General features: G+C 45.3%; 1 protein-coding gene across 8 annotated transcripts in view; it reads left to right on the top strand.

Moving 5' to 3' along the window:
* Positions 1-21501, top strand: part of ZNF384 (zinc finger protein 384) — a 36158-nt gene that overhangs the window by 9460 nt on the left and 5197 nt on the right. For 2 of the 8 annotated variants that reach the window (XM_018553221.1, XM_018553217.1), the window contains exons 2-8: positions 1984-2074; positions 3910-3979; positions 4175-4242; positions 5120-5366; positions 6752-7058; positions 8873-9097; positions 17858-18040. In XM_018553221.1, coding sequence (XP_018408723.1) covers positions 3928-3979; positions 4175-4242; positions 5120-5366; positions 6752-7058; positions 8873-9097; positions 17858-18040 — 1082 coding nt within the window. In that variant the 5' untranslated portion in view covers positions 1984-2074; positions 3910-3927. The remainder of the gene's footprint in view (positions 1-1983; positions 2075-3909; positions 3980-4174; positions 4243-5119; positions 5367-6751; positions 7059-8872; positions 9098-17857; positions 18041-21501) is intronic. The other 6 variants (XM_018553225.1, XM_018553223.1, XM_018553224.1 and 3 more) reach the window with 4 other exon arrangements.

Here is a 21501-nt window from a genome sequence, read left to right as displayed (position 1 = left end):
TTTTCATTTTTTGTACCCATGTTATATTCCACATTTTAGGCCTGAAAATTACTTAAAACCCCCAAACATTATATATTTTCTGAATGCCAAGACCCTATAGAATAAAATGGTGGTAGTTGCAAATTTTTATGTTGCGCAATATTAGCGCAACTCCTTATTAAACCCCAATATTTAGTGAAAAATGTAATTAAATGCCCCAAAATACCCATTTTTATAATGAAATATAAAAGATGAGGTTACAACGAGTAAAACGATTTCAGCTCCCCGCGGACATCAAGATCGCCGGTCCCGTAGGAGGGGCAACGGAGCCCGGGAAGCACGGCGGGAGTGTCCGGCGGGGGGGGTGGCCCCTTCTTCGGGACGCAGAAGCGATCTGGCGACAGGTAAGTCGCCAGGATCGCTTCTGTTGTAAAGCCGACAGTCGGCTCTACAAGTTTAAACAGAGTCCCGGCGGCAAAAGTCACCGGGAGTCAGTTTAAACAGCCCCGATGCTGGCAACGTACACTGTACGTCGTCAGTCACGAAGGGGTTAAAATACATTTGATGATTTTTTTTTCTATAATACATACATAATTGCAATATTTTTTTAATTACATTTCCCGTTAATCTGGCTTTTAAAGGATAAGCGCAATTTAAAACACAATGGGGGGAATTTATCAAAGCAGTTGCGAGTGTTTGAACTTGCACAGAAAATATTTGCACCAGATTTATCAAGCTAGTGTAATGTTGATAAATGAGGTTTAATAGACTCCAAGAAAGAAGACTTGTAACTTCAGGCAAAAAGCTTAACTGTCGCATCCTGAAGAAGTGGTCATGGGGACTTCTTAAGTTGTGAGTGTTTTCTTAGGTGATGCTCCAGTTTTAGACAGCAGCAGGACAAGTGCAGAAGAAAACACGTGCAAAAACAATGCAACTGAAAAAGTAGTGCAAGCTCTGAAGAAAACAGATGCAAAACACGTGCAATTGGAAAAGTAGTGCAAACTCTGACGAAAACACGGGGCACATGTTAAACGACAGATTTGCACATAAAAAACAAAATGATCTAAGAGGCTAAAACTGTTGCAAGTGCTTTGATAAATTCCCCCCAATGTGCTTCTCCTTTACGACCCATGACTTAACCCCACCCAACTCGCCCTCCTCCGCTGCATACTTCCCTTAATGCAAGGGCTGCCATTCAGCTGTTTTGCTTACATCCAGCAGTGCAAGTCTTCGCTATCTTGGCCATGCCTGTGCTTTAGCACCCCATAGACTTCTATGTGTCCCAAAGTCGGGCACAGTCTCATAGGAGTCTCTAGGGCTGTAATATGCAGGCATGGCCGGGGCAGTGAAAACTTGCTGCGCTGGATGTAAACAAACAGCGGAAATGCGTCTGTCAGGTCAAGGTAAGTATGCATCTGTGAGGGAGAGGGGACAAAAAGGATAAGGGCAATTTGTTTTTAAAGTGCACTTATCCTTTAAATTAGGGATGCACCGATACTAGTATAGGTATTGGTGCCGATACCGAGTATTTGGGCGAGTACTCGTACTCGGCCAAATGCTCCGATACTTACCTCCGATACTGGAACTTCCGGTCAGAAGGAGATTTCCTCTGACCGCCATTGCCACGAAGCAACATGGAGCTGGCTTACTGGGCAATCAGGAAGCTGGGCCACGGCTAATGACTCGTGGCTCGGCTTCCTGATTGGCTGGGAAGCCGGTTTCCCAGCCAATCATCATCGAGCAAGCCAAATAGCATGGAGCTGGCTTCCTGGCTCATCAGGAAGCCTGGCTGTGGGTAATGAACCGCCTCAAAGCTTCCTGATTGGCTGGGACGCCGGCTTCCTGGCCAACATCTCTTGCCTTGAAGAAGGGACCCTGTGTGGCCCCGAAACGTCGGCTCATGTTGGATTTCTGTGACATCATTGTCCATTAAAAGGACTCATTCATTTTAACTTATGGAGTGCTGGTGACCCATTTCTTCAATCTTTTTGTCCCTTTTTACAGATTTCAGAACTGAATTCTTCTTCATGATCTGAGCCCAACATCTCTGCTGTGCCTGCGCTGCAGAGAATTCCCAGCAAGGAAGTGGGGAGGGGTAAGTGACATCTACCTCTACTGTATAAAACTTTGTGACCGCATCACTGCTGCGTGAAGTCATTAGCAATGGTGCAGAAGAAATAAGATTTTTTTTTTTCTTTTTCTTTCCTTTTTATTTTAATATTCTGCATCATTTTTTTTCCTTTTAAGATGCGCTTTAATAATCAGCCAAATCAGATTTATGCTTCCCTTTACTCAATGGCGTGGCTTCTTGCTCCACCTAAGTATATAAGCCAGTATGTCTCTGTTTACATTTAACCCTTTTGCTGCAGCCGGCGTATGCCATGTAAGCCCTCAGGGGCAGGGCCCACCTTACCGTCTTGTCTTGAATTGTATTGTAATGTCTTCCTTATATTGTAAAGCGCTGCGCAAACTGTTGGCGCTATATAAATACTATGTAATAATACATATGGGGGGGGGGGGGTGGTGTTGTAATCTTCAGGCCTAAAATTTGCGTTTTAACATGTGTCCAACAAAAAAAACGGCTCTGGCAGTGGAAGGGTTCAAAAGTAGTTAAAGTGACACTATGACACTAAACTCAGGAGTTTATTCTTAAAAACGCAATGAAGTACCCTATTAATAAAAATGTATCTTATTTGTGTGTCACTCGGCTGTAGGTCCTCCAATCATCTCTGAATTCATGCTGACACTTTCCTTCCTTCTGGAGGGGGGCTACTTTTTGTTCCCCATGGTCCTCGTGTGTGTTGTAAAGTAGTCACCGCTCCAAGCTCACTCCCGGGATGGACTACAATCTCATGTTTAGTTTACATACGGATGCACCGATAATGTTATTTCGATATCGAGTACGAGTACCAATATTTTTTTTCCGGTACTCACCAATACCGAGTACCGGAAGTCCCATTCAGGAAGCCAGGCAGCGTGTAATGACTCTCCACCCGGCTTCCCAAATAGCAGGGAAGCCGTCCCCATGCTTCTCACTAGGTGACGAGAAAGCATGGTTTTGGCTTTCTGGCCAATCAGGAAGCCGTGCGCTGTGTAATGAAGCGGCGCACAGGGTTTCTGATTGGCCGCAAAGCCGGCTCCATGCTTCCTCGTCATGAGGTGACGAGGGAGCATGAAGCCGGTTTCCCGACCAATCAGAAAGCCGGGCGCCGCGTCATTACACGGCGCCTGGCTTCGTGATTGGCCAGCTTTGGACCAATCAGGAAGCCGGCCAGCATGTAATGACGCGCTGCCCGGCTTCCTGATACCGGATGTATCGGGCTAGGCATCAGGGCGAGTACGAGTACTCGCCCAAATACTCGGCATCGGCACTGATACCGATACTGGTATCGGTGCACCCCTAGTTTACTAATTTGTATTGCGTTTGTAGTCCATCCCGGGAGCGAGCTTGGAGCGGTGACTACTTTACAACACACACAGGGACCATGGGGAAGAAAAGTAGCCCCCCTCCAGAAGGAAGGACAGTGTCAGCACCAATTCAGAGATGATTGGAGGATCTACAGCCGAGTGGTACATAAATAAGATACATTTTTGTTAATAGTTGAGGTACTTGAATGTATTTTTAGGATGAGTGTCACTTTAAATCCTTTTGTTTAAGAGTACACTCCGGTGAAAATAGAGAATTTAACTTTTAGATGCATGCAAAAAAACAAACAACCTTCTCTGCTCATCACTTCATCCAGGCATTGCTGTGGTGTACCGGTTCAACCGCTTCCTGTGGTCAGTAGTTTGGTAGTACTGGAACACACCTGTTTGATGTTGGCCATTGTAGGGTGCTTTCTATCTCTAACATACAGAATGACTTATGTACAAAAAAACAACAAAAAAATCGATTTGTCAGTACAAATGTTTTTCTCATCCACCAACTAGATATCATACTACCTTGGAATGTTTAATTTGCCTGGTGATGCAGTGAGGAGGAGTAGAGGAATATACACAGGTCAGTCTTTAGGATGTGCAATCCCTAACCCTGACCCTTACTCCCAGTGACGTTAAAGCTGGCACTGAGAACAAACTGTTAAATCAAGAAACTAAAAGGTTTCATAGTTGGATATCTAGGCACCTCTGCCTTAAAGGATATAGAAGAGTGTTGTATGTGTAGACCATAATTCCTGATGCTTGCCTTCTCTTGCAGGAGCCATGGAGGAGTCCCATTTTAACTCCTCCTATTTCTGGCCAGCTGTACCGACCGTGTCTGGGCAAGTAAGTGCATGTCAATATGAGACCAAATATGACTTCTAGATTTCTTATCTTTGTTTTCTACAGAATCTGAACATTTCCATGATTTACATCTAGTAATAGCATGAGCCATGCAGGGCAAAGCAACAGGTTCACTTAAAGGGTAATTCCACTTTCCCAGGCGAATTTGCAGAAATTGAGTTACCCCCACCAATCTGACCCCTTCGCTCACGCGCACCTGACTGCGTTGACCAATGAGAAGCGCTTTTTAGCAAGAGGTACATCTCATTGGTCAGCACGGCTACAAGTGACTGCTTGCCATTTTCTATCTAGATTTAAAATAGGAAGCGCAGGGCTGCGCTGCTGTGTATGGCATACCGATAGTACACAGGCAGCCGTGGAAGGGAAGGAGCGTTTGCTCCAAGGTAAAAGCAGCAAGGAGTGATTTCCATTTTCTCAAATTTGCCTTTTGGAAAGTGACTTTAGCCTTTAACTGTTGCCCCTCCCAAGCTGTGTCAAACTATCACAGCACTGAATATAAAAAAACTGGCCTGGTAATAACGGAATAATACTAAAGTGGTTAAATGGCTGCAAGTCATGAGCACAGTGTTCTGTGACTTCCTGCTCTGTGCCCAACTCCCTCTGTCTTGCTGAAGCTGACTGCTGTAAATACACTAGAGCTGTGTTGCTTTTGTTTCATTGTCCAGTCACAGGGTTGGGCAGGTCCCGGACCTGGGAGCAGTGCTGAACCACAGTGTTGTCTGCACAGAGGTCCAGGACCTAGCTCTGTGTTCTGGTAGGGGTGCTTGGACCTAAAGACTGAACGTATTCATGTCTTTGTGTGTGATTTAGTGTCTGACTCCTGTTTCCAATATTGGTAACCCCATGTCATTCATCTTAGCAGATAGATAACTCCATGTTCCTGAACAAAGTGAAAGAGCAGCTCATTCAGGAGAAGGGCTGCAATTTGAGCACACATTACCCCACACTTCTGACTGTGCCGACGTCGATGTCGATGTCTTTGCCTGCTGGGATCAGTCTGGATGGAGAGAACAAGGTGGAGATTCATGGAATCCCGCACAGCCAAGCTTCGGTCACGCAGAACATCACAGTCCTCCCTGTCCCCACAACCGGGCTCATGACCGCAAGTAAGAGCTTTCACTTTATGTATATTTACTATTTGTGTATCTTAGTGTTTCACTTATGTTTTCTGGGAAAACCAAGTGCTCTTGAAAGCAGAATTATTCACATTTTTATTTTTACATATATCTACTGCTAGCAAAAACCTAAAAAAAAATGTTACCAAAGAGGTAAAAACGTACCTGTGTCTATGCCACTCGCTCCCGGCTGTAAATTCCAGCTTCTCTACTGCGCAGTAGAGATCTTCAGCTGGGAGAAGAGAAGAGACAAAGTGGAGGTGAGTGAGTGCACGCAGGCGGGAGCGTGCACGTCGGACAGACACCGTGGGACACAAGGAGACTGCACTTGATTAGAGACCGGCACTAGCGCTGAAGGGACTCCTGAAAACTACTGGAAAGAAGATGAACGGATCAAGAGGCATCACTTAAGGTAAGTCCTTAAAGCAGCATTGTGGGGATGTGACTTTAATGTCACTTTAATAAAGTAGATCTACAGCGAAGAAACACCCGCTCCCTGCCCTGACCATCCTGTTCCTTTAACGTAGGTTAAAAATAGTTATTTTAGTACAGGGCCTCTTTTTAAAGGTGATTCTTCAAGAAAGGGCTACAACTGGGATGAGACTGTGACAGGGTATGTAAACTTTAGCAATGAAGAATCTAAAGCTGCAACCAACTAATCGATTTAATTGATAATGAGAATAGTTGTCAACTATTCTCATTATCGATTAGTTGGTTGGATCACCTAGCTCTCTCCTCCACGCTAGGAGAAGGGTACAGCAAGGAGTGGGCGGGTGCTATAGCCAGCCTGCTATTGGCAATTGCAATTTGAAATGGCCAATAGCAGTCTAGCTATTGCACCCGCCCACTACCTGCTGTATTTACATTCAGCTGCCGTCTGCGGAATCTTGCCACTGACAGCTGTCATTCTCTGGCTGACGCTATTCAAGCGCCATGTGCTAGCAATACAATTATTAAAAAAATTAAAGATGGGAAAGAAAGGAATTTTCGGCCTGACAAATTCTGCTGCCATTTCAGTGGCACCCCAAGCATTCCTCCCACCCACAGTGTGATTGCCTGCGCTGGAACGTACAGTACCGCAATTCCGTGCATTCCAGTGCAGTGCGATTGCAAAAAATTGTGCATGCAGTTTTATTCTGAAGAACACTTTGTAACACTGCATTTGTGTATTTTATTTTAGATGAAGGATGGTATTTATTTAAATTTTTTTAATCCGATTAATTGAAAAAATAGTCAGCCAACTAATCGATTATGAAAATAATCATAAGTTGCAGCCCTAGAAGAATAATTCCTTTTAATTAAAGAGCCTGTTTAATATTTCCTCTGACTTGCTGATGATCTGCTTTTCTGAAAAATATTCTCTTCTCTCAATACAGCTGGCCTGGTGATCACTTCCCCTTCTGGATCTCTGGTGACCACACCGTCCTCGTCCTGCCAGACGTTCCCCATCTCAGCCCCGTCTACCATGATCGTTTCTACTTTGCCTGGCACACAGACCCTACAAGTCATGTCTGAGATCGCCAAGGTTAAGCTTCCAGACGTTGGGGATGGGGGCAACCAAAAATCAGGGCGTGGCCGTAAGAAGAAGCGTATCCCAGAACCCACACTACCAGAGCTTCATGACCCTTATGACCTGTCAAATGAAGATGAAGACGATCATCCCAAAGATGGGAAGACATACAGGTGGGGAACTGTTCTACTGCAATGTGTACAGAGAGAAATGGTACAGACGATGGACCAGTGTGGACAGGTTTTCTTTGCTTCAGAACTGCTATTCTCCCTATATGTCAATGGGAATGCAGAAGCAGGTCGGGAGGCCAATTAAGCCTGCAGTAGAGAAGTGTCTCAAACTGATGTCAGAGGGAAGCTGCAGGTTGCCCATAGACAAAAGACCAAAGCCTGTCGACACTGTGCTGCATGCCCAGCGTATACAATAAAATATTCCATGTTATATGTTGTAATGGCTGGTGGGTACACTGTTTGGGGATCGTATCATAGTGGATGGTAACAAGGTAACTGGTTGCTTGAGGAGGTTGTAGACAGTGTTTGATAATGCCCGTCTAAAGGAGAACACTCTGGATCAGTTTGGCACTCTTCTAGAACTACTGTTGGCAGCGTGCTGCTGGGCTGTGGCTAGAAGCATGGCATAATTTTGTGGCCGCTCTGACTCAATGTCAGGAGCGTGCTGGTCTGTGCCCGCCGCCTGGAGCCTGCTCTTGTTCTGTGGCTGCCACCAGGTGCGTGCCATCATTCTGCGCTTGACACTGGTAGTACACATGTGTTCTGTGGCTTCTGCCAGAAATGCGCTGTTCTGTGGCTAAGAGCATGCTATCATTCTGTGTCCATGGGCAGGAGCGTGAAGTTGTTCTTTGGGAGTGTGCCATCATTCTGTGTTAGAGGCTGGGAGTGGGTCATTGTTCTATGCCAGGTGAGCCATTCTGCGCCCATGGCCAGGAGCATGCTGTTTTTTTTGTAGCTTATTGTGCTGGCATACCTCTTCTGGGACCTCTTCTGTTGTCCAAACGAGGGCTCCCAGTAAAATGTACTAGTTAGGGATCCCCGTTTTCAGATTTGGGTGTATGCTTTGCAGTCACACAATGCTAGTCCCAAGAAGCATTCTCAAAGTGTGACAACAACATGAAGTAGAATGCAGTTTTGTATATGAAGAATGTTTGGTGCATTATACAATCCCAGCAGTCACCTGGTAGAACATTGAGCAGTAGGTATATTCCGTCCATCAAGGTCAGCCTGTGACCTATGTAACATAAAGGTTCAGGTTCTCTGAGACACTTACCTGAGGCAAGTGTATAGATCAGGAGTTGTGACATGACTAATCTGCATAGTTGTTCTGGGACACTGCCTTATAGTCTGAAAGGTTTTTGAGATCAGATTCAGCCAGGCATCTAGCGTTTTCATAAGGCGATTAGCAATAGCAACTTTAGTACTGCTTTCAGCTATGGATGCACCGATACCAAGTACTGTACTCGGTACAAGTACAGATAATTTTCCAGCTACTAGACTAGAGAAAAATTCCAAAGTTAGGAGGCCGCTGTCCTGTGTAAGGAGCACACGGAGCTCCTGGGATTTGTACATCTCTATTATAATGTATGATTTTGTTTTTATAAATATATATAAGGGATGCATCGATACAATTTTTGCAAGTACAAGTACTGATACCTGCCCAAGTACTTACAAGTACTGATACATTTTTTTTGGTGTCATGTGACAGTTTTTTTCTAAAACAATACAGACTAATGATTTCAGGACAGTGGTGGAGCGCCAGAGCCAGGTCCCAGCTGCAACCGCTGCAACCCTGGGAGTTCTCATGAAAATGCCAAGTATCGGCACTGGTATCCGAAAAGTATCGGTGCATGTTTTTGTTTTAAAATGACGCCTGTTGGCTTATTTCCCAATCGTTCTACTTGATCCCTTGTTTTATTATATAATTACAGCAGTCTGTCTCCAGAGCTGTCATTCCAACCTGTTGTGTGTTGCAGATGCCGCATGTGCTCAATCACCTTCTTTTCAAAGTCGGAGATGCAGATTCACTCAAAGTCGCACACAGAGGCCAAGCCTCACAAGTGCCCGCATTGCTCGAAAACCTTCGCCAACAGCTCCTACTTGGCCCAGCATGTTCGCATCCACTCGGGGGCCAAACCATACACCTGCAGCTATTGTCAGAAAGCCTTCCGCCAGCTCTCCCACCTCCAGCAGCACACACGGTAAGAGGGGCTGGGGTATAATGCAAGAACGGGTTTCTGACTAGCAGGAAATGTAGAAAGGGAGAGAACTAGTTGTATCCGTTTTTATTTTTCTGCCCATTTCAATTAAAAAGTAAAAAGTAAAGATGTATTTTTCCTGAAAATTGTTTTTGCATTATGATCCAATTTATTTATGTATGAGATTTACCAGATTGTTCAGTATTGTCACATGACACATACATGTTCACCATTTGCATTGTACCATATATGTTAGCTTTAGCTCATATTTACTCACTCACGCCAACACACATTAATGGGCAGTTCTTACACAGATAACCAAACAAGCGCAAGGTCAGGTAACCCACTGCCATTTAGCTTCTGAGGAACTACAGGATCCCAGTGCCGGCTAGCATATGTTAACTCTTTGCTGGCTCACGCAATTTATACTTTTATGCTTCTTTATTGAGTAGGGCATGTGCTAGGGTATGTTTGAGGATTAAGTGCCAATTCTCAAACATACCCTAGCATATTTCCTAGTGAATAAAGGAGCATAAAAAGGATAGTATCAAGCTGTGTAGCATCAAAGGATACTACAAGCTATGTCACACATTTCAGCCATCGCAGTGCGCTATGCCTGAAATGCGTCGCACAGCTTGTAGTTATTGTGAGATAGGCCATAGAACAGGGGTAGAAAAACTCCAGCCCTCCAGCTGTGGTGAAACTACAAATCCCATAATGCATCTCTCTCCGGGAGTCCTGTCTGGCTGTGAGAATCTTGCAATGCCTCATGGGATTCGTAGTTCCACCACAGCTGGAGGAGTTTGGCTACCCCTGCCCTAGAATACTGTTTTCCCCTAGGGCCCTTTCGCAAGTCTCCCTCTCATGTCCTTTCAACAGCCCTAGAGGATGCCTTTTCTGTGAAGCTTCGTGGATGTCAACTGTGACATTTTGCTAGGTCACAGTCAGTCGGCTTGTAATTGTTCTTCTGGAACCTTCCAAGAATACAGGAGTCCCTGCTAAAACCTGGTAGAAATAAAGGTGTAGCTGATAATCTGGGGACCTAAAATAGTAAAGCTCACCTAAAATGTTATTTATTTTATCTGTTGAGGGACATCTTTCACCTTTTTGGGTTATACTTCCACCTCCAATATTAAAAGAATGTAGACCAGCCGAGGATAACCCCTTCTACTACCAGTCTGGCCCATATTTTTGCTAGCGTTAGGAGGACCGACAGCTTTCTTCAGCTCTGCTGTGTAAAAGACTAAACATTTTTACTAGCACTATTTTTTCCTTTTTAAAAAAAACAAAAACATTTCTTCAGCCTACATTGCTGCTAGAGCTAGTCTTTTCGATTCCAGCCATCTGGCACGTTGCCCTCAGCCTGGCCTTTGCAGTACCTTGTTTGGATTCCACCAGAGTAGACATTGCAGGGATAGCTTGGAGGTGACCTTTGGGCGCTGGTTTCTGCATAGGGCACCTTCCAGACTCTATTCTCAAAGGCTCTCTCTGGCCTCAAAGTCTGCCAAATCCTCAGTCATGCTTTCTTTCACGTGAAGGTGCATCCCTACTTTCCAGAGTGAGGGGACATTTGTTAACCTTTTGCGGATGGTTGGACATCTTGCTCTTGGATGTTTGGGTGCAGGAGGTGAGACAAACAGATCTATGCTTGTATACAAAGGCTTAGACAAAGAAGAAAAAAACAGAGTCAGATAAGACGGAGCCCTTGGTCTTTTTCTGTAGTCACTATTTTATGATTTTATGTATCCCAGGGCTACAAACTGGAGTTTTGTTTCCTGCCCTCTCATTGGTTTCTCACCTCCATCCTTCCTGTGTCTTCACAAAGACTAGCAGTTCTCCATTAAGCCCTTTCAGGTCTTCTGGACCAAGGTGCCATTGCCCCAGGTTCTTTGGCAGAATGGTTACAAGGATTCTACTTCAGCCTCTTCACCACTCTCATACCCAAACAAGGCATCCAACCCATCTTAGATCTCAAAGCTCTAAATGTCTTCATTTGAGTTCAGAAATTCTACATGGTGTCCACTAGGTCTGTTGTTGCCTTCCTTTACCAGGGAGATTTTCTGGTTTCTGTGGACATCAAGGACACACACCTGCATGTCCGCATGCTTTTAGTGCATCTGCATTTCTACTTTTTGCTGTGGGTGCTATGTGCTACCAATTCGTAGCCCTACTCTTCAGCCTATCATCTGCACCTTGGGTGTTCACCACGATGCTGACCCCAGTACTGTCCCTGCTTCACTCTCATGGCATCTCCATTGGAACCGACTCAATGTTTGGAGTATCTGGATCTAGGCCTTGACGCAGCTCGTGCCAGAGTTTTTCTCCTATAGGGGAAGCTTTGGACTCTTCACTCTGAGATTAGAGCTCCTGGCCCAAGCTCTGAGATTGGAGCCTCCTCCACAGCTAGGGCTGCAACAACTAATCGATAAAATTGATGATAATGTCAATGATTCTCATTGGTGGATTGTGCGCCCGCTGGGCCTCCAATGTTCCAGGTTCCCCCCGCTGTGCCTCCGATGCTCCCTGTTCCCTCCGGCGCTCCCTGCGGCTGGGAACAACAGCCAGCCTGCTATTGGTTATTTTAAATTGCAATAGCAGGCTAGCTATTGCACATGCCCACTGACTGCTGTCAATCAGCAGAGGAGGACCTGAAGGAGAACTTTCTCCTACAGGTCCCTTTTCTGCTGATTGACAGCAGGCAATGGGCATGTGCAATAGCCAGCCTGCTATTGGCTACTGCATTTTAAAATAGCCAATAGCAGACTGGCTATTGCTCCCAGCCACTGCCTGCTGCGCTGACATTCAGCTCCCTCAGCAGGCAGCTGTCATTCCCCAGTGAAGTGTAAAAGGTGACACCAGGGGAGGCCGGGAAGCCTGCTCCTTGACAACGGAAGCACTGATGCTCAGTATCGACGAGTACAGAAAGCAAAATAACAGTACTTGTACTCGATACCCAAAAACCAGTATTGGTGCATCCCTAGTTTTGATTAAAACATTTTTTTTTTGTATTGGGACAAGTAGATTGTCATGAGGGACAAGTAGATTTGGCCCGCGCTTTAGCTCTTGGACAAGTAGGTTTTTTTAAAATTCACACACCCCCCTGCAGATCATCAGGATATTCTGTCTCAAGGACCCATGCACCCATTCTACAGGTTGTTGAAGCCCAAGTTTTGACAGACAGCAATATCTCTGAATCTGTGATTCCTTAGATGCTAAAACCTAGGACGGCTACGTCCTGCAAGGCCTGTCATTGGATAGATACATGTTTTTGTGATGGATCCCAAGTATGACCATTTTCCAAGAATCAAACTGTCAGCAGGCCATTGTTTTGGCCCTCCACTGAAAAGGACAACACAGGGGTGCCCTGCCTGATATTAGAGAAGCTGGTTTACTTAAAAAATCTGGAGACCCAGAAAATTAAATCTGAGATGACCTTTTGGCCTTCCGAACCACAGATAGCATACCCCTGCTTAGATAATAGGGTCACTGGCTATTAGAACACATTGGTGCTTTTAGTTCCTCAGTAGCATGAAGGGTGCAGGGTTCCTGGGTTTGTGTTTTAGTTAGCCACGCGCAATAAGATTTTGGATGATCAGTGCAATCAAGTTTCCCAGGCACTTTATAAAATGAGGTTTACAGGAGACTAGCTGCTGAAGCTAATGGTGACTACACATACCTGCAGCATCTTTTAGTGTATCCTATTTGCCCGAGTCCCAGGCTATTATGCCAAAGGATCAGCACTTGCTGATACTGTCAGAGTTTGTTTGCTCCCTCTAGTCCCTAGACATTCTTACTTTGCCATCATCATCATGATGAGCTGCCTCACTGATCAGTATGAACCTGTAGGGGGAGTGGACAAGCTTCTGCATGTACCAAAGCCTCGCCTATCAGAACCGCCTGGCATTTGGACAAATCGGGGGCAATAAAAGGTGCCACAGGTATTGTACAGACAATATTGAAATGACAGACGTATTGACCAGTGTTACATTTTGCTGATTTGGCTGTAACAGAATCTTCTTGTACGTGGCTATCTTTAGGCGTCAGAAGATAAGTGATATGATTGTGATGTTCTATAGGTTTGCAGAATCTGCCTTTGTTACACAGAGAGCGTTTCCATTCAGACATTGTGTCAAGTGTTTTCCTAACCTTTCCATGTACACAACACCTTTTTATATATTGTCGTGTCACTTTTACTGAATGCGCTTGCATTGTTCTTTGTAATTCTGTTTATCATGTGTGTTGTCTATTGTCACATGAACCTAGCTGCTCTTCATTTACTTTAATATAGATATGGTCTTCCTTGCCTTCCATGCTGCTACTCCATAGCTTCTCCCTGCTGTCCTCCTTTTATCTACTTTTTATCACCCGGGCTTGCCTTTCTTCTCTGTATTGGGAGCTTCCTTCATAGAAGAAGAATATACAGTATATTGTACGCAGATCAGTGACTGTCCAAGCAACAGAACCATAACTTTACCAGAGATCTGCCTTGGACGTTGTCCAGCAGTGCCATAGTCATTACACAAAAAGGAACAGATAAACACAGAATACTAAAAATCAGTGTTCTTGTCTACAAATGCTCATCATATGGCCGGGCATTGCTGTTTACAGCCGTATCCTACCAGGTTCAAGTTTGCTTAGCTTCTGCATTTGTATTTCTGCGGATTTGCCATTTAAATAAAGATATGAAGACAATCTTAAGATGCAACTATAGTCGCACATGTATGTTACCTTAACAATCTATTTTAATACTAAAACTCAATGTTCTAGTCTTTAAATTGGGTTCTCAAAAGTCCAGATGGTTGTTCACATTGACAGAACTCTCGGGATTGTTAACATACCGGGACTAGTAGTTTTATATTCCAAGGTGGGGAATAGTGTGAATGCTGGAAAAATGACAAGTCTGGCTTCCTGGTTAGTTTATGGGTTGCCATGATTGCACAGCAGCCACCAATACTCAGCACTAATGTTCCATGCAACCCGTTCCCATGCATGTAAATATAATGCAAGTTACAGGACCAAAGATCAGTGACGTGCTTTCTGAAACATGTGACGTCGACATAATTGCTAATCGGGAGCATCTGAATCCGGAAAAACAGAGCTTAGTGCAGGTTAGTTTGTAGTGAGCTTGTCACAGGCTTGACGTTGATAATCCTGGCCTAGTTTTCTAAAATGTAAAAATGAACTACAGTACAGTAGTCTCTCTCAAGGTACCTAGAGGTGCATCCTTTTAGATCTTCCTGTCACAGCCAAATGCTGGGTCACTCTTAACAGACAAAGCATGGACTTTCTCGGGTGTCAAAGCTTGCTGCTTAACCCTCCCAATACATTCCTATTGCTATGATAGGCAGCCTGACTGGCAGAAGGCATGGGAGCGAAGGCTTTAACTCATCAGGATTGTCAAACCTTTGCCAATCAGAGCGGCCTGAGATTCAGCTTTGACAGAAGACTTAGACTGGGTTCACACCTAGCCGTATCGAATATGTGCGTTTCGTGCCGCGCGTTTTTACCGCGATTCGCGGATTAAAAAACCGAGTGACATACGCGCGTTTCCGAGGGCTACCTGGCTGTATCCCAATGGATACGCGCTGCAAATACGCCCCAAAGAAGCTGCTGTACTTATTTGGGCGTAGGGCATTTTGTAGCGTTCATACGGCCTGTAATACGCCCAGGTGTGAACCATACCCATAGGAAATAATGGGATTTCGGTGTTTGAGCGTTTTGCAGAGCATAGGAAACGCCCAGGTGTGAACCGGGCCTAAAGAGGCTGCTAAACCCTAGGGCAACCCTAGGCATCAGCACTTCATACCTACAGCAGTCTGGCTTTTCAATGCCCTGAACACGAACACTGGGTACTCCAGTATGCAAATTTCATCCAGCTGCCACAGTCATGAGCTGGACTACAATTATACGTAGGTGGGCATTTCATAAGTGGAAAAACTGATAAAAACTTTAGTTATTCTTTGTTTATGTGTGATTTAGTATTTGCAACTCCCTTTTCGCCACTTCGTTTCTGATCTGTCTTTCTGCCTCTGTTATCCCCTGGCTGGCTTTAATTTAGCTGATGTTACCCACTAGCCCACGTGGCTTGGCTTCTCTACCTCTGCTTCCCCTAGCCTCCTATGGCCATTGTCTTACTGCTTTGTGTCTGCCGTGCTTCTCTTTAGCGCATTACTCATCCTTGGCTTATTGTAAATACCATAGATGTAGTGAGATCTCATCATCTAACCAAACTGAGCCATCTGTTCCATAGTGTTTTGAGTGTTGTGTTCTCCCAGCATTCCTGAAACCCCTTTTCATCCACCCATACCCATATCCCTCCCATAGACGCAACGTAAATGTCTTCTCTTTTGATTCTTCTAACAGCTGCTTATCCTTTTACCAACACCTTTCTTCCCCTAACTTTAAAGGTGCAACACTCACAATGCACACACTTCTTCTTTTTTTTTTTTTTTATCCCCTCACTTTACACTATAAACACTTACCTTACACAAAAATAGACTACACACCAGTTCAAAAACACTGCCTCCACTGCTGCCAAATAGACGGTACATTTACATGGACCCTGAGACACCGCAGGACTAGTACAGTCCTTATAAATGTAAAGAGACTGGGTACAGCTGTATGAATATAAGTCTGTCCTTCAAGTCAGAACCCATTACTTGGTAGTGGCAGGGACTGCATGTCTGCCTCTGTGAACAACCTGCTCACAACGTTGTGGCTGTCTGACCACGAACACCCCCCTTTAGTGTCCATCAACCCCATATTCTTGATGACTTCACAGGCTTTTGACTAGGGGCCTGCTGTACAGTCTGATTGGTTGAAATCTGACATGTCTTGACCAACAGTAGGACACATGCTGGAAGAGATTATATTGATAATCAACCAGTCAAGCTGCACCTCATGCAGAGTTTTATCAACCAGGTAGGCTTCCTCAGGGCTGGGGGGTGAAGGAAAGGCTTATTGAAGACCAGCCAAAGTCTAAAGCTGGCCATACACCTATAGATTTTCTATGGCCAGATGGAAAAAGTGCAACAGATTCCTCCATCTAGGCTAAACTGTGGATGGAGGAATCTCCCACTGGGCCAAGCTTCAGTGTCTTGCTAGTCGGCCTCGCTGGCTCTCAAAATACCTGAACAATGCCTGAATCCAATCAGATAGTTCTGGTATTTTGACAGCCAACTGGGCTGACTAGCAAGATGCTGAATCTTGGCCCAGCGGGAGATTCCTCCATCCACACAGGTTAGCGTAGATGGAGGAATCTGTTGCACTTTTTCCATCTGACCATAGAAAATCTGCAGATGATCTATAGGTCTATGGCCAGCTTTAGCCGCATCATTCAAAGAAATGGGCAGAGCTTCTCTATCACTAAACAAAAGGGTGCTCTCTTGAAGGTCAGAGCTTCTATTTATTTTTAGGTACCTATGCCTTACACTTCTGAAGTTGAATATAAAACATGTTCAGACAAGAGCAAGCCATTCCAAGTCCCTTTTAAATATTAGAAACCCCTTTAGGTTGTAGATTAGTGAGGACCTGGAGTACTTTTTAGATCCTCTTGGCGGTCTGTCCAGTCCCTGTACAAACTATCACTGCTTTATAGTTTGCATGAATAGACAGTGCCATGGGCTTTCTAAGTTGGCTAGCACTAGAAGAGGGTTTAATGGTTTCGGCAAAAGACTAACCCTGAGGCAGAGCCAGCCAATCGGTGATACTGCCTGAATGCAGATCCTTTCCTTTGGTGGAACATATGTTCTCAGCCAATGTTGCAGCAGTCAGCTATCAACTGTCTGAGGCTGAACTGACGTAGGTGATTCTGCTGCTGGCCACACACCAGGAGAGGCTTCCACCTTCTATGGAATCACTCCTCCACTGGCCTGGGATGTTCTTGTGGATGGCCCTAAGGGAGCCCAGAGGAGAAGACTTGTGTTAAACAGCTTTGGCTTATAGTTTAGAGCATAGGGCAGTGGAGGGTGTTAAATAGTCTAGGGCTAGTTTTGCATACGTCTACTTTCATTAAAGGTTTGTAAATAAAGGCAATGTGCCATGGGATAGCTAACATAGAGTTATCATCTGTATGGGGACCTGCGCCTTGTTCGTTCTTTTACATAGCAGCACCAATCTTGACTGCCTTTTACAACCTTAGAAAATCCCCAAATAAACATGCAAGGCTTAACATAGTGTAACACAGAAGAGGGGATGGCCCTGCCACAATATCTGCATAGATATATATCACATGATCAGATATTTATCACATGATCAGATTACAGTGTTTTTGTATCTGTTCAAAAATGAGCAGACATCACCAGCTGATCGATCTGTGGGGTGAAGAGTCAAATGATGATGCTCCCTTGATGCTAGGCTAGTGTTGGGCACAGTGCAGAAACATGCATGCATATGTGTTGTGACCGCCATCTAATATCATTGACCAGCTTAAACTGAATTTTGTTTCTTAACATATCCATGCAAAAAAGAATATCTTACAGTTAACCTCTGTGTTGCCCATGCAGCAAGGAAGGGAATCCCTGTGTAAGCTCCAAGAGGTGTCATGGATTCCCAGTAGACTGATTGGATGTCTCAGTGAATGTCAGGGGTCTAGGGAGGCAGTGTTTTGGCTTACATACACCATCAGAAAAGTCACACTAGGATGCACATTCATATCATCATGCAACACATGCAACACGTCCCTTTACAAATACTTACATAGCCAGTTATACAACATTCATTGTAAGATTGCTTCCACACCCAACCCTTGTGTTGTCCTGGCAGGATCCATACGAAGGTCCATAGTGTGGTGTCCAAGCCTCACAAGTGCCCGTACTGCTCCAAATCCTTCGCCAACCGTTCCTACCTGACTCAGCACGTGCGCATCCACTCAGGTGTCAAGCCGTACAACTGCCGCTTCTGTCTGAAGGCCTTCCGCCAGCTCTCTCACCTCCAGCAGCACACACGGTAAGGGGGCCGGAGGAGAGAGCTGGGGGAGCCCCGACACCAGCATGTGCCCTTTCCCCTCCCCACCCACCTAACAAAGTACCCAGTCGCAGCCCACATCTTTACATGTTCATCCTCTGTAGACTTGGGTGACTTGTCCAGGGCTGGATCAATCCCAGATGCCAGGGAGCTAACATGCCCCCCACCCCAGAAAAAAAGTCATATCCCCTTCCCAACTCCCTGCCTACATGCTGCTTTTGCTACCATATAGTACACCTGTCATGAGAGAAACGTGAAGGCTGCCATTGTTGACCACCTGAAATGCTTAATGCTCAGCTGTCAAGCTGACCCTCCTTCAGTGCATCCCAAACAAATCTGCAGATAACTGACTTTTTTGATCTCACTATTTGTCCTGGGTCAGTGACTAAGATAGTTGAGTCCCCGTATTTCTTTCATGGCAGGTGTACTTTAAAGAGGCCCTGTCTGTTCTCCAAACGAATAGAAACGCTCGATCCCTGCATGGGAAGGGAAGGTGCTCTTGCCTTTCTTGTGGCCTATAGCTCCTCCATTTCCCCCATTTCAGCACATCAGTCTCTTCAATATTCACCACTTCTGTGTGTGTCGTGTGCCTGTGTACCCTGCCATGCACCATGGTTCCATCCTCTGACCCTGCCTCAGTATGGGACACAGCCGTGGCATAAAGGTCAGAGGATTGAACCACAGTGCTATGGAGAGGGGGGTGACAGGCACCTGACGTGTCAGATATCAGAGTTCAGCTGAGGCTGCAGTGCTAGAACATAGGGGAGGTAAGAGACACGGGATGCTGGAGTCTAATCCCTCTTCTATTGCAGGGACCGAACATCTTGATTTCTTTAGAGATGTGGCGAGGTCTAAAATGATATCCGGTTCCTTAATTTTAGTAAATTTGTCCAACCCTGGACTAATCTAATTCTCAGAACTCTTAGTCCTGCTCTATCTGTGCATACATACAGGGTTCAGATCTCTATTGTAAAACAATTGTGTCAATTTAATAATATAGTCAGGAGTTTTCAGTATCTTTTTAAAAGAATTTGTCTGTATCGGTACATTGGGGATACAGAAAATGTAATGGGCTTCACCCCTTTGGCGGCACGTCACTAGGTACACAGAAAACCGTCTCCCCCTTATAGCTTGCTTCCGCTCCTGCTGACCCGTGGTTATTTTTTCGTGTCCTCAATGGGGGTTTCCTTCCTACTTAGTGTTAATGCTAGAGAAGACACAACTTGTAGAATTGTGTACTTTAATTTTTACTCCTGTTTTTATAAATCAGTGTTTTGGGGCTCATACCCAACACACTATGACCCACGAAAATGGCAATTTGTCTTATGTCCTAGGGATTTAGTTTACTCTCATGCATTGAAAAAAATAGGATGCGTTGCATTTTTTTCAGCAGCAAGTGTTGACACGCTGTATTGCATTGCACCATGCTGCAGTGCGTGGGAGTACATCAAAGTAAAAAAATAAAAAGGGGAAGCAAGCACAGAAATGTGTTCCAACAATGCATTGCAGTTTGCGTTCACAGAGCACATGCGTTATGCCCACAGTAATGCACACTGTGTGGTGTGAACAAGCGCTTAGTCTTCATACTGTTGCACATACTGCTTAGGTCTTCTGCAGGTGTAGGTTAGGCCAGGGCTGGACAAAATCCCAAAAGCCAGGATTCAAATGAAATGAATCCATAGCGGCCAGCCACTACTAACATTGTGTGTTGTCTTTCTTTTGATGTTATTGGAGACGCTTGGTCTTTTGGCTGCTTTAAAAGGACCTGTCACTTCTGAACTCCAGTATGTACTAAGAAAATTATTTTTCAGAGCTATTCTTTCATAAAAACAGTTGGCCTGACTGTGGGGGGAAAACGGGGTCTATAGTGTCAGCTTTAGGGTATAACTCCTTTATATATTCGTTCTACATTGGTCTTCTTTCTAATTCCTTCTTCCCTATGAGACACTTTATCCTCGCCACTGAACTCCAGGCACAAACCTTTGTTCAAAATATAGTTCTCAATAGCCACAAAGGATGTAAATTCACTTTGGGCGCACCTTTTGACTTTGCAAATCCAATTATTACCATATTAAAGTAGCAGTGACATCATCACTGTGTTGTACATAGCCTGTGCTGGCTGTAGAAAACTCCAGGAGGGGGTGGATACCAGACTTGTCACCCTGCAAAAGGAGAGAGAGAGAAGCAGTGACCGGCCTTTATTACGGGAGGGGGCGGAGACAAGACCAGTCACCCTGCACAAGGAGAGAGAACAGCAGTGACCGCCCTTTATTACAGGAGGGGCAGAGACAAGACCAGTCCCCCTGCACAAGGAGAGAGAACAGCAGTGACCGCCCTTTATTACAGGAGGGGCAGAGACAAGACCAGTCCCCCTGCACAAGGAGAGAGAACAGCAGTGACCGCCCTTTATTACAGGAGGGGCAGAGACAAGACCAGTCCCCCTGCACAAGGAGAGAGAACAGCAGTGACCGCCCTTTATTACAGGAGGGGGCGGAGACAAGACCAGTCACCCTGCACAAGGAGATAGAACAGCAGTGACCGCCCTTTATTACAGGAGGGGGTGGAGACAAGACCAGTCACCCTCCACAAGGAGAGAGAGAAGCAGTGACCGGCCTTTATTACAGGAGGGGGCAGAGACAAGACCAGTCACCCTGCACAAGGAGAGAGAGCAGCAGTGACCGGTCTTTATTACAGGAGGGGGTGGAGACCAGACCAGTCACACTGCACAAGGTGAGAGAGAAGCAGTGACCGGCCTTTATTACAGGAGGGGGCGGAGACAAGACCAGTCACCCTGCACAAGGGGAGAGAAGCAGTGAGTGGTCTTCATTACAGGAGGGGAGGGAGACAGGACCAGTCACCCTGCACAAGGGGAGAGAAGCAGTGAGTGGTCTTCATTACAGGAGGGGACGGAGACCAAATCAGTCACTCTGCACAAGGAAAGAGAGCAGCAGTGAGCTGTCTTTAATGCAAGAAGCTGGAAGCACCAAGTCTCACACTGGATTACTGCACAAAGCTCACCAAGATCAAAGAACTCCGGGCATATGAAATCTTAACCATTGCCATAGTGCTGCCCCCGTCCTGCAAGGGTTAAGTGCTTCCTTTGTCAAAGGAAATAAAATAACAAAGATGAACTCGCCCAAATCTCTGTCCCGGCTGGCATGCACAGTGCAAGGGTTAAGATTGGCACGGAGTTCTTCTTTAAGAATACACCTGACTCTTGTATTCAGACATTATTTCCATATCCTGGAGGTTACAAAGAAAGGAAGGAGAGTGTCCAGCCCTGCCTATGACTATACTTTGTGGCAGAACTGTGTAAATTCCAGGAATGGTTGCACAGAAATGCAAAATTCTTTTGGCATAAAAGTTGAACTTTAAGGTAACGAGCAAGATCTCGCAAGTCAAGAGCCAAGCTGTTTTCATGCAAAGAGGGTAACCTGGCAAAA

This window comes from Nanorana parkeri, unplaced genomic scaffold (genome assembly GCF_000935625.1).
Source record: "Nanorana parkeri isolate BGI_ZX_2015 unplaced genomic scaffold, ASM93562v1 scaffold113, whole genome shotgun sequence".
Taxonomy (NCBI): domain Eukaryota; kingdom Metazoa; phylum Chordata; class Amphibia; order Anura; family Dicroglossidae; genus Nanorana; species Nanorana parkeri.
The sequence above is the reverse complement of the archived record's forward strand: the minus strand, read 5'-3'. Positions and strand labels throughout refer to the sequence as shown.